The 14798-nt window shown below is 44.6% G+C and overlaps 1 protein-coding gene across 1 annotated transcript in view; it reads left to right on the forward strand.

Annotated features, from left to right (window-relative positions):
- Nucleotides 1–10202: 10202 nt before the first annotated feature.
- Nucleotides 10203–14798, forward strand: part of aldh1l2 (aldehyde dehydrogenase 1 family, member L2) — a 28660-nt gene continuing 24064 nt past the window's right edge. Inside the window, exons 1-5 of the mRNA XM_047022665.1 lie at nt 10203–10565; nt 11544–11688; nt 12835–13069; nt 14055–14220; nt 14538–14639. Coding sequence (XP_046878621.1) covers nt 10518–10565; nt 11544–11688; nt 12835–13069; nt 14055–14220; nt 14538–14639 — 696 coding nt within the window. The 5' untranslated portion in view covers nt 10203–10517. The remainder of the gene's footprint in view (nt 10566–11543; nt 11689–12834; nt 13070–14054; nt 14221–14537; nt 14640–14798) is intronic.

Genomic DNA, 14798 nt, shown 5'->3' on the forward strand with positions numbered 1-14798 from the left:
GTCAATACTGTGGCCTAATCCATACAGTAATTAAGGGGAACCACTGAACACCAGAACAGTAGCAGTGATAGAGTTGAGTAGGCAACTATCAAGACAGAACTGCCCTACACAAGGTTTCACATATAGTTCCAAAGACTCAGAGGTCAACACATTTATTCACAGAATGGCATTGCAGCGATGGGCAAAGCTATACAGAGGGCTGTTCCATAAGGTCCAGTCAAAAAAGCTGGACTTAAAGTCCCAAACCAACTTGAATTTGTTTAATTAATCAAGCGGGGCTAAAGCGGTTCCATAAAGGTCAATTTCAGCCCACGCAATCCTACTAATTCAAGTCAGATTTAAGTAGTCAAGCTAATTGCGCGTGCACCCTATTCTTAAACAGCCCGAAAGGTAAAACATGGATAATACAATCCACCACGGCAAAAGCAATGCACACGGCCAAGACACTTCTTCCAGTAAGAACGTTCCCTTTAAGCCGTGTACTATGACAGCCTTCTCGTCATCCACTGCTTCATCAAACTAAAAGGCCACGTCATGATTGACATGAACGATAGGCAACGTAAGTCAAGGTCCTTTTTAGACGTTTACTTCGTTGATTAAAAACCCTCTAAACACATCTATATGGACTTTTTGACATTGTTTTAAATAAATAGCCTACTATTAATCAATACATTACCCAGCAGCCTAACTTTTTAACATGGTTGTTGTTTCGGGAAAATGGAGGATAGATCACCTTATTCCGGAAGTCACGATGGGCGCGACCAGAGCCTGTTAAAGGAGAGCCTTGCCACTCCAGAGCCTGTTTAAGGAGAGCCTGCCCACTCCCTATAGACCAATTATCACCCTACGTCACACAACTGTCAAGCAGGCTCAACTGCGCATGTCGTTGCAAAAGACGAACTTCTCCCCGGTCTATTACACTTGGAGTGTTGATCAGGTCATCATATATCTCCACTGGATTGCAGGGCTTGATATTAACTTTTTGAGGCTCTTGGCCTTTGGACAAATACATTTACGTTTCACTTGTCTATGCACAAAAGTCACTTGACCCCGGATACCCTTAAATGGCCTGACCAAGTGATCGGGTAAAACTAGCCTGGCTAATGGAGGTTGCTTTCTCAGGCAAATTACAAATGAAACAGGCTCGGTTCAAGAAATCCGAGAAGCTGGCTATCTTTATCAGGCTCGTATCTACATTAGGCAGTCCTCCCTGACGTTTCTGTTGTAGAATGGATTGAAATACAACATTGTGCACACTGCCAGTGAGCGAGTCTGACTGAGGCTAACATCAAAACAGCGTAATGTGGACGCAGTCTCACTCAGATTTCCAGTTTAAATAAATCAGAAAAGTAATCGGACCAGCTGGCTAAAAGCAGAATTCATCTCTTGAAAGCTGCCCTACGCGACTTTTTAGATTTACAATTGACTGTAAAACTGTAAAATTATGAACTTTGTGACATGACGTGCGTGAAGACATGGTTGCCGCGGTCTGTACCGGGCAACATTCTCACTCACTCAAATTTCAAGACTTTTGTGACCCAAATCAAAATTCTGATGCGAGAAATCAGTGGGTTCGAACTTGGTTACTAGTCTACAACTTAGGCTACTACAGCTACTACAACTTAGGCTACGAAACTAGTCTGGTCAGGGTCAGACTAACTGTCAGGCTTAGCGTGACTTGGTGCTTAACCAGACGTCCCTGTAACACTGACCCAACGGGAAGACAATGATTTACCACGTATATTCTCATTTTCTTATTCTCATCAGTTCAACATTAATAGAAAATCAACGTAAATAGCCTACATAGGCTACAACATTTAACCTAATGCATTAAACAATGATGAACAATGCTTTGATCGGCTACGCACCATAGCCGTTAAATGTGTGGATGTTAGTTTGTGATTTCAAATGTTTAGGCATCAGGCATAGGCCTACATCTCAATCTAAATTATCCGAGTATAATTATCATAGCAATATAATTGTTAACAGTAGCCTACAATTGCAAAACAAACCTAAATCCGCCCTCCATTTCTCCGACACAAAACCCATGTTAAAAAGTTAGCACTAGGCTACTGGATAATGTTTTAATTAATAGTAGGCTATTTATTTTAAACAATGTCAAAAGTCCATTTAGATTAGTTTAGAGGGTAATTAATCAAAGAAGGTCTTATCGTTCATGACGTCAATCATTGCGTTTTATTTTACTTTGATTGAAGCGGTGGATGAAGGAGCTGTCATTGTACACGATTTAAAGGGGACGTTCTTTCTGGAAGAAGTCATGTGGCCGTGTGCATTCTTTTGCCGTGGTGGATTGTATGATCCATGTTTTACCTCTCGGGCTGTTAAAAAATAGGGTGCACGCGCAATTAGCTTGACTACGTAAATCTGACTTGAATTAGTAGGACTGCGTGAGCTGAAATTGGCCTAAGTCTAGCTTTTTTGAGCTTTTTTTATGGAATAGGCCCCAGAATATCAGAGCATTAGCAACATTAGCAACAACATTAGCAGACCAAAAGTCTTTCTAGCATGTGTATTGACAGGGAGAATCTCCCCTGTCAGCTGTGTTGTCGATGCCTCGAGAGAAAAGTGGCAGAAACCAGAGCTTTCTGTCAAGCAGTATCTCGGGCCGTACAATGTGTATGACGTCAATTACATTTTAAAAGGCTTTTTAGAACAGAAAGGCGACTTTTAAAAAATCCATCCCCCAGTGGTGTGTATTTTTTTTGCCTCCCCTTTCAAATTCAGAATTCAAATAACTAGACAAAAAATTATGTCCTGAGAAAAGTGGATTTTGAGGGGTATAGCTCCATAGACCTCCATTCATTCTGCACTCGACTGTTAGCGCCCTCATATGGAACTAAAGTGGAACTGCAACCAGTTCAGAACCCGGAAGTTTCCCGAGAATGGGAGTTCTCCCCATATTAGACATTCTCTGGCCACTCCCTATTAAGCCCCATTGTACCGAATTTTGTTGCAGTTCCACCAGAGTTCCACTGGGAGTGATCGCGGTCGAGTGCAAAATGAATGGAAGTCTATGGAGCAAAACGGCTACATTTGCCTTTCGCCTGATTGTCGTTGAGAAATCTCAGATTTGATGGTAGTTTTTGCATGTTCAACATGGATTACAGGTCAAAAGTTGAACAAACGAGTACTTATGTCCTTTCGATTTCTTACAGGGTAAGTCGTTGTTGTCCATAACACGCTAGCATTCTGCTAACGAATGCTGATTGGTTAGTGAAGGACCAGAGATCCAGCTTGATGGCATCCGAAGCAGAACCAGAATGTCAGAGCATTAGCAACATTAGCAACAGCATTAGCAAGCCAAAACTCTTTCTAGCATGTGTATTGACAGGGAGAGCCTAACCTGTCAGCTGTGTTGTCGATGCCTTGAGAGAAAAGTGGAAGTAACCAGAGCTTGCCGTCAAGCAGTAACTCTGGTCGTATGACGTCAATGACATTTTCAAAGGCTTTTTAGAACGGAAAGGCGACTTTAAAAAAATCTAACACCCAGCAGCGAGTATTTATTTTGCCTTCCCTTTCGAATTCAGAATTCAAATTACTGGACAAAAAATTATGTCCTGAGAAAAGTGGATTTTGAGGGGTATAGCTCCATAGACCTCCATTCATTCACTCGACCGTTAGCGCCCTCATATGGCACTTGAGTGGAACTGCAGCCAGTTCAGCACCCGGAAGTTTCCCGAGAGTGGGAGTTCTCCCTTTATTAGACATTCTCTGGTATAACTGTAACAGGTAGAGGCGATTCTAAAGGCGATTCTAGGTTTTAAAACTCTAACTCTAACCACTCGTTCAGGTGCTTTCTCGAGTGTTTGCAACCAACTTCCGCACACGTCGTTCCCAAACCACTTTTCTTCATGTTTTAATTTTATATCCTCTTTGTCACTGCGATATCAGTGCTTTGTCGGCACAACAGAGCTAGGTAGCAAAACAAACCCAGCCCGCCAGAACGGAAGTGGATTGCATATAGAATCAGAATCAGAAGGGATTTTATTCGCCATGAGTGTTTGCACAAACAAGGAATTTACTTTGGCAGGGAGGTGCATACATTTAACATATAGGAATATTGAAACTTAAATATGTGGACTAACTAAAGGAGCAAGTACTAAGGAGCAAGGAGTAGTAGCTAATACTAAGGGGGGTCTAGGTAATACTAAGGGGAATAAGAAATAAAAATATAAGTACAGAGCTGCCAACTCTCACGGTTTCGCCGTGTGACACACGCTTTTCACCCATTTCTCACGCTCTCACGCCACACCTTGTATATCTCACGCTGAAAAGGCAACGCCAAACAAGTAGCCAAGCTCGTTGTAAACATTAACGGACGACGCGCAGGTTGACCGAGTGAAGCAACATTGACACGCAAACAGCCGTGCATGGCCGTGAGAACTAGGGGTGCTGAGGGTGCTGCAGCACCCCCTGACAGCACGATAATTTAAAATGATATGACTTAAAAATCCACCACCGTGGCACAGCTCCGCAGTAGCGGACTGGCAATCGAGCACCGGGAGAAGAATAACAATGGAAAACCAGGCTAAGAAACGTAGGGTGTGGCTGAAAAATGAAGAGACAAAGAAATCACATTCACTAGACAAGGTTTTACCAATTGAAAAACGGCTATGTTTATTTTACATGAAGCTCAACTATTTTGTGCTCAAATAAAGGCCAAAAAATGTTAGGCTCGCGTGCTACGCGCGCTTGCTTTGGGGATTGAACTCCCAAACTCGCATCACATCGAACACAGACTATAATTGCATTAGCAGGGCAGCTGTGGTGGTGTATATGGGGGCCAGTTCTGGTGGGCCGGTCTGGATCAAAGTCCAGGGCCAATTTTTACTCCCAGTTCCTCCCTGCCGCCCCGCAACCTTAAGCCCCCGCCAGCACCCCCCTGATAAAATATGTTCCCGCGGCTATGCAGCCGTGTAAACTCGCCTTTGGGGGAAGTGAAGCTCGCGAAAGCTCACCCGGGGGGGCTACCAAATCTCACGCCAAGGTTTTTGGAAAAGTTGGCAGCCCTGTAAGTAGCAATTTACAATTTAACCTAAAAATACCTAAATATACAGATAGTGCAAACGATACAATAGTGCAAATTGCAATGTGCAGGGTGTCATTGTGCAGATTGTGATTTAGAGGGAGCAGTTCAGGAAGTAGAGCAGAAATGGCTCAAAAACTTGTCTATGGCTGTTTATCAATCCGAAGAACGCTGAGAACGCAAGTACATTCTTTTGAAGACCGTTCTTGCAAGCGTCTTTGCGAGAATGGTCTTGCAAGTCCGCAAGGACTTCTGGGAAATCAGAAGCGTTCTCGCTGGTCAAGTCACCATCCGATGCATCCACGATAAAAGGGGCGGATCAGGAAAATGTCCGGGTATTTTTGGCGTTCTTGGTGACTTGTGTTCTTTGGATTGGAACCGTACTTCGAGTTGGCAAGAACACAAGAACGGATAAAACGTGGATTGATAAACAGCCTATATCAGACATTCTCTGGGCACAACCATCCGCATATTCTCATTTCCGGTTTAGATATTTCCACTTTAACGGTAGGCTACTAAAAGAGAATGGCTGTGTCTACTACCGCTCACTTTATGAAGTACACTGCAATACAGTGCCCTGCAAAACACTGCACTTACATATTCAGTGCACTCCGTCGCTGATAAGTGCTGTCTCAAATGGAACACTTACGTCAAACACTTGGTGGAAGTGACGGGCGCAAATCTGCTCGCCACACCCGCAAAACCTGCCAAAATGAACGCGCTTCTCCACTCAAGTGGAAAAAGCTGCCGAAAGGGCTCCTCTTTTTCCGCTACGTAGCCAAGATGGCGCCCGTTTAGGGTGAGTAGTGTCCATCGTTGTACACAGTTTTTTTGGACCATTTGCAGTGCGACATCCGGGTACTTTCAGTGCACTGAATTCTCCTGGTTTTGTGAGTGAAGCGCCCTAAGCACTGAAAGTCAGGACGTGGACGTGAAAATTGAGGCGCGTCTACTCGTCAAAACAACTACACCAATCTTATCTACTTTCGGCCCTGTAACCAGCACAGGCCTTGGCCAAGGCCATTGCTGGAAAACAACTCCCCTGGAGAGCGCTGAAGCGAGACTATCTTGCTCTTCCCTTCCCCCTCCCCCACCTACATCTGTGGCTTGGTCTCTACCCGGGTCATGACCAAGGATGTCTCCTTGCCAACCCAATCTGCATAGGGAGACTCGGACTGATTGTGGCCTAGGTCGAGGGCGCCAACCCAGACCTACTCACACACTAACTTTCACCTACTACAGATACCACCACCACCCCACCCCCATCCAACGCCTTTGACTGCTTGTTCCCCTGGGTGGCTGGTGGGTCTGTGTCCAGCGCCTACCATGGCTGCAGGTCCAGATGCTGCTTGTCTACCCCCCCCCCGTGCAAATGTCTGTGTAAATGTTGGGCTTATGTGCTGAGGTTTTTGCCTGTTCCCATACTGTACTCCTCTAGGAGAATTGTCTGGGGGTTGCCTTTTTCTCTCCTCCTCTCTCCTCATGTTATGCTGTAACTTTTCTAGTTGGCGCCGTACATGGCTGCCTGGGTAGGCTCTCCTGCCAAAATAAATTCCTTGTCTGTGCAAACTTTCATGGCAAATAAACACCAATTCTGATTCTGAAGTGCACAAGTGCGCGGTAGTAGACACAGCTTATGTCTTAAACAGGCTCTGGTACTATTAGGTGCGTTCGACATGACCCGACTTCATGCGGCGCTGCAGCCGGCTGCAGGCGACTGACTTGAAACGGTGGCTGTTTATCAATCCACGTTTTTTTCCGTTCTTGTGTTCTTGCGAACTCGTTTGACGTCATCTTTCATTGCCCAAGTACGGTTCCAATCCAAAGATCACAAGTCAGAACGGAAGAACTCCAAAAATACCCCAAATGTTCTTGATCCGCCCCTTTTATCGAGGATGCATCGGATGATGACTTGACCAGCGAGAACGCTTCTGATTCCCCAGAAGTCATTGCAAGATGTCAAGCGAGGCGGACAAACCTCACAACTGTAATTTTTTACTTTTCATATTTCAGCTAAACGGTACATATAAATCAGCATCTGAATTAAAATGTGACGAGAAATAGGCAGTGTAGTCGCTGAAAATTTTCTTATTTTATTGATGAAACGGCTAATTCGTAAATTTGCTCCGATTTTTCGATAACCTAGCTAGCATCTCAGTGCAGACAATAGTTAACATTAGGTACTGTAAGTTAGCAAGGGCTACAGAAAACCATTTTTTAGCTTTGTTATCTAGTTTTTGTAGTTAGCCAGTGTTATCATAATGCTGCAAGTCTAGGAAAACCCTTAACCATCTCAATTCATTCTCCGTCCTTGCGTCCTTGCAAGACCATTTTCGCAAGGACGCTTGCAAGAAAGTTCTTCAAAAGAATGTACTTGCGTTCTCAGCGTTCTTCGGATTGATAAACAGCCACTGAATTTTGATAAGACATTTTGTCCGACTTGAAACGGCGCTGAGGACACGTCACTGTGATGTCGCCATCAAAGTACCGTGAGATCGATTCGAGAACTGCCGGCTGTGTTGCCAAGCGCATTTTCTCAAGAGCAACTGCACGGGTTAAGTGACGACACAGCTATTTCATGATTGGCCAGACTCACACAAGACAACTTTGATGCGTGTTTTGTAATATTCGGACACCTTCAGTTTCGCCAATGCTCAAATCCGGACCAAACAGTTGTTTATGGAAGAAAGGGTTTTACTCCGCCTCTTCACTAACGGAAAGACTACGTTTAATTATAAATAAGTAAAGTAAGCAAACAGCGCTTAATCGGCCGTGACTGACGTCAACGCAGCAAACCACGAGAAGCGAAATGTCCGCCCCGACTGCAAGCGGCCACTCTCGCCGGTCGTTTCATGCAGCCGCAGTCCATGTCGAACACACCTAATATAAGGCTAATATGCCCAGCTTCAACTGCAGTGGAAAGAACAGGTCCGAATGTTGTGGGCTGACTTTTACTTTGCATCGACCTCCAACCAAAGTTGAAGATCTGCGTCCCTGGCTGAAGGCGCTGAATTTAAAAGACCCGCCAAAGTTTCCTTTTGTCTGTTGGTAGCTACAACATCAAGTGTATAATAAGAAATAAACTAGCTAGGTTATATTGTTGTATGTTTTAGTATTCTCCATGTATGATATTAGTAGATACAAGAGATTATAACCAAATGTAGGGGCATAGCTGTGAGCAAAACAACTGCTGCAGTGCATCTAAATGTAATGTAAAGCTTTTGAAACAACGCAGAAATCAAATTATTTGATTCATTGTCTTTCTAATTGCCATTAGATAGGAGGGAAGATTACTAGTGCATGTACGTTTTAACACGTTGCATAAAGCTTACCAAAGACCCTCGATGAAAAAGTTGTTACTATTGTAATGGAAATGAGCTGCGGGCTCATGTAATTAGTGGTTGCAGGTGTGGCTGATTATAGGGGGTATAGAGGAGTGGTTAAAAGGGGGACTGGGCCGAGACAGAGGTAGGCTAGTCAGAGCGTGAGCACTTTGGGAGGCGGGTGGCGAGCGTTCGCAGTTACAAGGACTGCCGGCGACGAAGTCAGCGAGCGAGAGGGGTTAGTGTTCCTGTAGGCAGGAGGGGAGGAATATCTGCCTCCTTTAGCAGCGATAGGGCGGGGAAAGTGGGAGAGTGCTCCATAAGTGATTATCGACTTAAGCCGACGAAATCGTCCAGCCAACATCCAGTCCGGGAAGCGTACGGCGGCCCCAAGCTCAGACCCCGGGGGAGGGTACGAAGAGCAGGGCACTGTCCAAAGGGGGGTAGTTGGGCTCCCCTATGCACGAGTGACGTTGGAGTGTCTACTGGGGGTTTGACCCAGCGTTGAGAGTGCAGTGACGTTGGAGTGTCTACTGGGGGTTTGACCCAGCCTTTAGAGTGCCGTGCTTTCACAAGATTGGGGAGGGTGGAGTGTGGTTTGGGGAGAGCCAACTTCCTTGAATGCCGGTGTAGCCTGTGTTGTGCCCTGGAGTATTCCACCTCAGTTTATGAGTTGTTAGAGAACCCTTGTCCAACTCAATAAAGACCTAGTTATACTGTTACCAGCTTGTACCGGTGTTCTTTCAGCCTGACATATTGGGCAGTAATTTCCTGCTCCACGAACGAACCAACATTCATTACACTATTTATTATTACAGCATATGTTGTGTAATTTGTCACTCATACTCACCGCCCTTTTTGGCTCTGGTCTGTATCAATAGGTGCGTTCGACATGACCTGACTTCATGCGGCGCTGCAGGCGGCTGACTTGAAAAAAAGCATTCTGGTTAGACTTTTTGTCCGACTTTAGACGGCGCCGAAGACACGTCACTGTGACGTTGCCATCAAAGTACCGTGAGATCGATTCGAGAACTGCCGGCTGTGTAGCCGAGCGCATTTTCTGTAGGCTAAATGTAAATAGCCTTCATAGGCTACAATATTTAGCCTACATTTACATTTAGTCATTTAGCAGACGCTCTTATCCAGTGCGACTTATAGTAAGTACAGGGACATTCCCCCCAAGGCAAGTAGGGTGAAGTGCCTTGCCCAAGGACACAACATAATGTTGCACGGCGGGGAATCGATCCGGCAACCTTCTGATTACTAGCCCGTTGATTTTCTTTAAAGTTATCCTACTTATAGAACTGATGAGAATTTGAAAATGAGAATGTCCGTGGTAAATCATCGTTTTCCCGTCGGGAACGTCTGGTTAAGCAAGAAGACAGAATTTGCCTGACCCGGACCATGCTAGTTTCGAAAGATAAATTACCATAGTAACTGAGTTCGAACTAGGTTGAGCTTTATGGAACCGAATGAACTGGAAATGAATCCGACTAACTGACAAATCTGGCTTATTCGGTAAACTCGCTTTATGGAACAGGCGGTCAGCACTGATCACTCTTGAGTCCATTCTTCCATGCACGCGTGCGCAGGTGATTGTCGACGTTGAACTAGCCTACTTGTATGATAAATCGATTTAACTGGATATGATCAATGACACAAACAGTATCATTGATATTAACGTGCACATAATGATTTTGGTAAACAAAGTATCACATTTAGATGTATTTCGTATGCTAATGACGGGCGGGACATGGGTAACGCACATTCTACTCCTGAGAACACACGTCATGATCGCGACTAAACCGTACGGCTTAACAATTGACTATTCTGTCTGTAAAAACAATTACGTTAGAATTAGAATACAGTTGGTATAAGGCACGTTTTACATAGCGTCAGAATATGGTTCCTGTAAAACACACTAATTTCAAGCGTGTCTTGGTGGAAGTAGAACTGGGAGCGCGCACGTACAATAGTACTCGAATCGGCTAGCACACACGGGTATAAGCTGGCTTTGGCTACCTCAGGTTATTCACAGTCGCTGCCACTGTCACACAAGCAGCGAGGCAGGTGTGTAGCCTAGAGAACAAGTGCCCCCTTCACATTTAACATATTCTATATTACTTTATATTGAAAACACCACCATCATGTTGTGGACGGCGAACAGGATCATAAGACAATTCTCAACCACCTCCGTGAGTAGTAATTGCATTTTCTGCATCCCTCCGTTCCATGCTGATACTATTTCTACCGAAGAATCATATTTCTTGCCAGGTTAAGAGTGAATGGCGTATGCATACTGCAGATGACTCTGATGACTCACTATATAATGAATGCAAAGCATTGAACCGTCAACCTGAATCTTTTTTTGTGTTAAAACTAGGCTGATCATTTAAGAAAAGTGCTTCGAGGATAATATTTTATATTAATACAATTAAGTATCATAGCCATCATTCAAAGACACATGTCTGCCTAGCATGTTGCCACGTTACATTACCCACGCTGCTTTTTGTTGCACGAATTTGTAGGCTGTACTGTACATGCTCAGGGAGAGTTGCATCAGCATAGGACAGGCAGCATGATCGTCCCCGGCTTCTGCCAACCAAGCTAGTGACTAACTGGTCCATCGGTTAACGAGCATCTGTAAGAGACATGATCAACACAGCAACAGTATTTGTTACAAAGTAACCCAACTGCCTCAAGTATTTTCATCATGGGCGTTTGAGCACAAAAAGTAGGCTAGTGCTCTAAAGCATTAGTAGGCTATATAGCACCACTCGTTCACTAAAGATAATAGTCGCAAGGAAACACCATATTATGTTAACGTTTTGTATTTAGGCTATTTGCCTAGGCTTCTGTAACACTTAATGCATTGTCGGTTTTCTAGTACTTTCCGCAGCCGATTGCCTCTTAGTGAACTTCAGGAGGCCCCCTTGTTCTTGCCAGGGAGTGTGGTAGTTGGTTAACGATAACAAACGGGCGAAAGAGTCGTAGAAAGTTTTATAACACACAATGTCTATAAATAAACAGTAGGTGGTTAGAAGAATAGCAGGTGTGATATGTTAATCAATTCAATCACATTTCTAATGTGCTATTTAGCACAATATGTCTAACATAAACCTTGGTAGTAACCTCTACTAATGTTGTTTCATATTTTCTCTATTCTATTACAGCATTATTACCAAAATAAGCTGAAACTTGCCCTCATTGGCCAGAGCCTGTTTGGTCAGGAAGTGTATACCAACCTTCGGAAACAGGGTCACAAAGTGGTAGGTGTGTTTACTGTGCCGGACAAGGATGGCAAGGCAGACCCTCTGGGTGAGTCACGTGGAGATTTGTCTACCATTCCGTTGTGTCTCTCTCTGTGTCACTCTCTCTTTATGTGACCCTCTTTCTCTGGATGTCTGCATCTAGTGACAATGAAAGAGTGTACCCTCCCTCCAGCTTTGGAACCTTTATCAAGGAACCACAGCCCCTGTCGATTATCAGTGCAGGCAGTCACTGTCTTTTTCGAACCCTTTCTCTCTCTTTCAGTCTCGGTCTCCTCTGTCTCTCTTTCTCTCTCTCTCCCTTTCTCTCCCTCTCTCACGCTCTGAGTTGGCTGAGTCTGTGTACATGATTACTCCCAGTCACCTCCTCCAGTGAGCCGTGATGGCAGCCTTGCTTTGCCTGAGGAGTGGAGGGGTCCCCCTGGGTCGTGGGTTTGTGCTTGGGGATGGGGGGTGAGGGGATGAGGTACCGTAGATGCAGGTTGACTCTGCATTGGGCCAACTGTCAAAAGAAGGCCTTTTTGGATTGTTAGTCTCCTTAACTATGTTAGGGTGGGATAGTGGGACCATTGTTGGGTAGAGAGAGAGATTTCTGGACCTAAACTGGTTGGCCTTTGGGAAGCATGTGGGATCTTTTTTCATACATGTGAATTATGACAAAGTCATATGGACAAAGTCATAACAAAACAGTTATTTTATCGTTATCAGTATTTTAGCAGTTTTGGAATAACACAACCTGAAATGACTGTTAAAAACCATATATTTTAGCTTGGCTTAAATAGCAGCAAGGCTAGTGAAGAGGTTTACACTTATGACCTGTTAGAAAACAGAGGCCTACCCATAAAGCATCGCCAACTAGGTCTGGTCTACCATGCTTTACTGCAACTAAGAGGCCTGCACAGACCCACACAGACAGACAGGCTGGCCCCATCCCTTCTGTGTGTGTGTGTGTGTTAATTTGTGAAGAGCAGGTGGGGCCCATGTGTGGGTGTTATATGACCCTCATGGGTCGTGTGACACTACCCACTGTCCAGGGACTGGGAGAGTAGGCCCCTCACCTCTTTCCCAAAACACGCACACCAGTTTTGTCACAGATACTCATATATTGCACACACATTACTACTGCAAAGACAGTACACGCTTGTAAAAAAAATCCTGTGGACATTATCTAATGGATTGCGTCCCCCCCCTTCAGCGGTGGCAGCCGAGAAGGACGGGACTCCGGTCTTCAAGTTCCCACGGTGGCGCGTCAAGGGCAAGCCCATCACCGAGGTGGTGGAGGCCTACAAGGCGGTGGGGGCCGAGCTCAACGTCATGCCCTTCTGCTCACAGTTCATCCCCATGAACGTCATCGACCACCCCACCCACGGCTCCATTATCTATCACCCCTCCATCCTGCCACTGCACCGCGGCGCCTCCGCCATCAACTGGTGAGAGTGGGAGAAGGTGGGGGGATGGGTGGGGGAGGTGCTGCTGAAAGTAAAGGGTGTGTGAGACGGGTTGCAACACAGAATGAAAAAGAGAAAGGAGTGTATGTGCGAGAGAGAGAGGGTTTGGTACTGTTAGGGACGGCGTAGATTCCAAGATGCAAGTTCATGGAGAGTGCTCAAATTAAGGATCAGCAAGAAGCTGGTATTGTACAATACGTGCAGGTGTTTGTGTCTGTGTGGTCTGCAAAGGGTCAGGGATCAACACACTCTGTTGATATGATCTCAGAATATGATTGAGTCCAGACTATCTTAGCACATTTGCGTACATCATGCGTGCATGTGTTTGCTTCTGGGATAAACATGTGTACATAGAAGCTAACTGGTTTGGCATGAGTTTGAACCGGTTCTTTGTGCACTGGAATTTAGTACTAACTGTTTGCTTTCTGTGTCAGTAAATGTCCCTGTGTTTTCTGTCTGTGTTACATGTGTCTGTGTATGCGGCGGTTTTCTCTCTAAGTATTGTAACTACAGCTAGTTTACTCATCTGCAAATTGAAAAAAGGGGGTCCTATAGCACTAACTTCAAGAGAAATCACCACATTTCTCCAACACTCCTGATTTTGAATGGTCTCTACCAGGCTTTTTGTGAGCCCCATAACGACATATTCACTTTAATCAGGTGTGTTGGAAAAGGGAAACATTTAAAGCATGCAAGACAGGGGGTCCCTAAGGACCAAGATTGAGAACCACTGCCTTAAGTGATCTGTGCAAATGACCAATAAAAGACGGAACTACATACATACGAAGTAACAATAGTAGAGCCCTCCAGAGTTGTTTTTGTTGTTGTATCTCCTAGGTAAAGGAAAAGTTTTAAACCCAAAATTAATTCAACAATATTCATATAAAATATCCTTATATATTTTTTTATTGTATCCTCTCTGTGGCTGATGTTGTGTCTGAACCAGTTCTGTGTGTGTTTAACCCAGGACCCTGATCCATGGTGATAAAAAAGCCGGCTTCTCCATTTTCTGGGCGGATGACGGTCTGGACACAGGGCCCATACTGCTTCAGAGGGCTTGTGTGGTGGAGCCCAACGACACTGTGGACACCCTCTACAACCGCTTCCTCTTCCCAGAGGGCATTAAGACCATGGTGAACACTGCAACACACGCAACACTGCACACATAGTTCAGTTTGTCACTATTACAGGTCCATCAGGGAAGAAACAGATCAATCCATCCTTTCTGTCCATCTTATCCATCCATCTATCCATCCATTTTATCCATCCATCTCATACAATCTCTTTCTGTCTGTCCATAATCTGATTATCTTTCTCTGTTTACTCTTTTTGTCTCTCTCCTTATATTGGAGTCTTGTTCTCTCTCTCATGTCTTAGTGAAAGATGCAGCCCACATCATTGTTGAACACTTTTTGAAACCATGACTGTTAAACGGTGTGTGTGTATGTAGGTCGAGTCCGTCCAGCTCATCGCTGACGGGAAAGCTTCTCGTATCCCCCAGTCTGAGGAAGGAGCTAGCTACGAGGGCATCCAAAAGAAATCCAACTCCAAAGTGAGAGCACACACACACAGGGGCCACACATACACATACCACAACCAGCAATTATTTTTGTTTTCCCAAATAAAACAGAAATTGCTTTGCTTATTCCTTTTATATATTGATTCATTTAACATAAATGCTGATAAATGTTATATAATTAAATTGTATTTA

This window comes from Hypomesus transpacificus, chromosome 7, assembly GCF_021917145.1.
Source record: "Hypomesus transpacificus isolate Combined female chromosome 7, fHypTra1, whole genome shotgun sequence".
NCBI classification, from domain to species: domain Eukaryota; kingdom Metazoa; phylum Chordata; class Actinopteri; order Osmeriformes; family Osmeridae; genus Hypomesus; species Hypomesus transpacificus.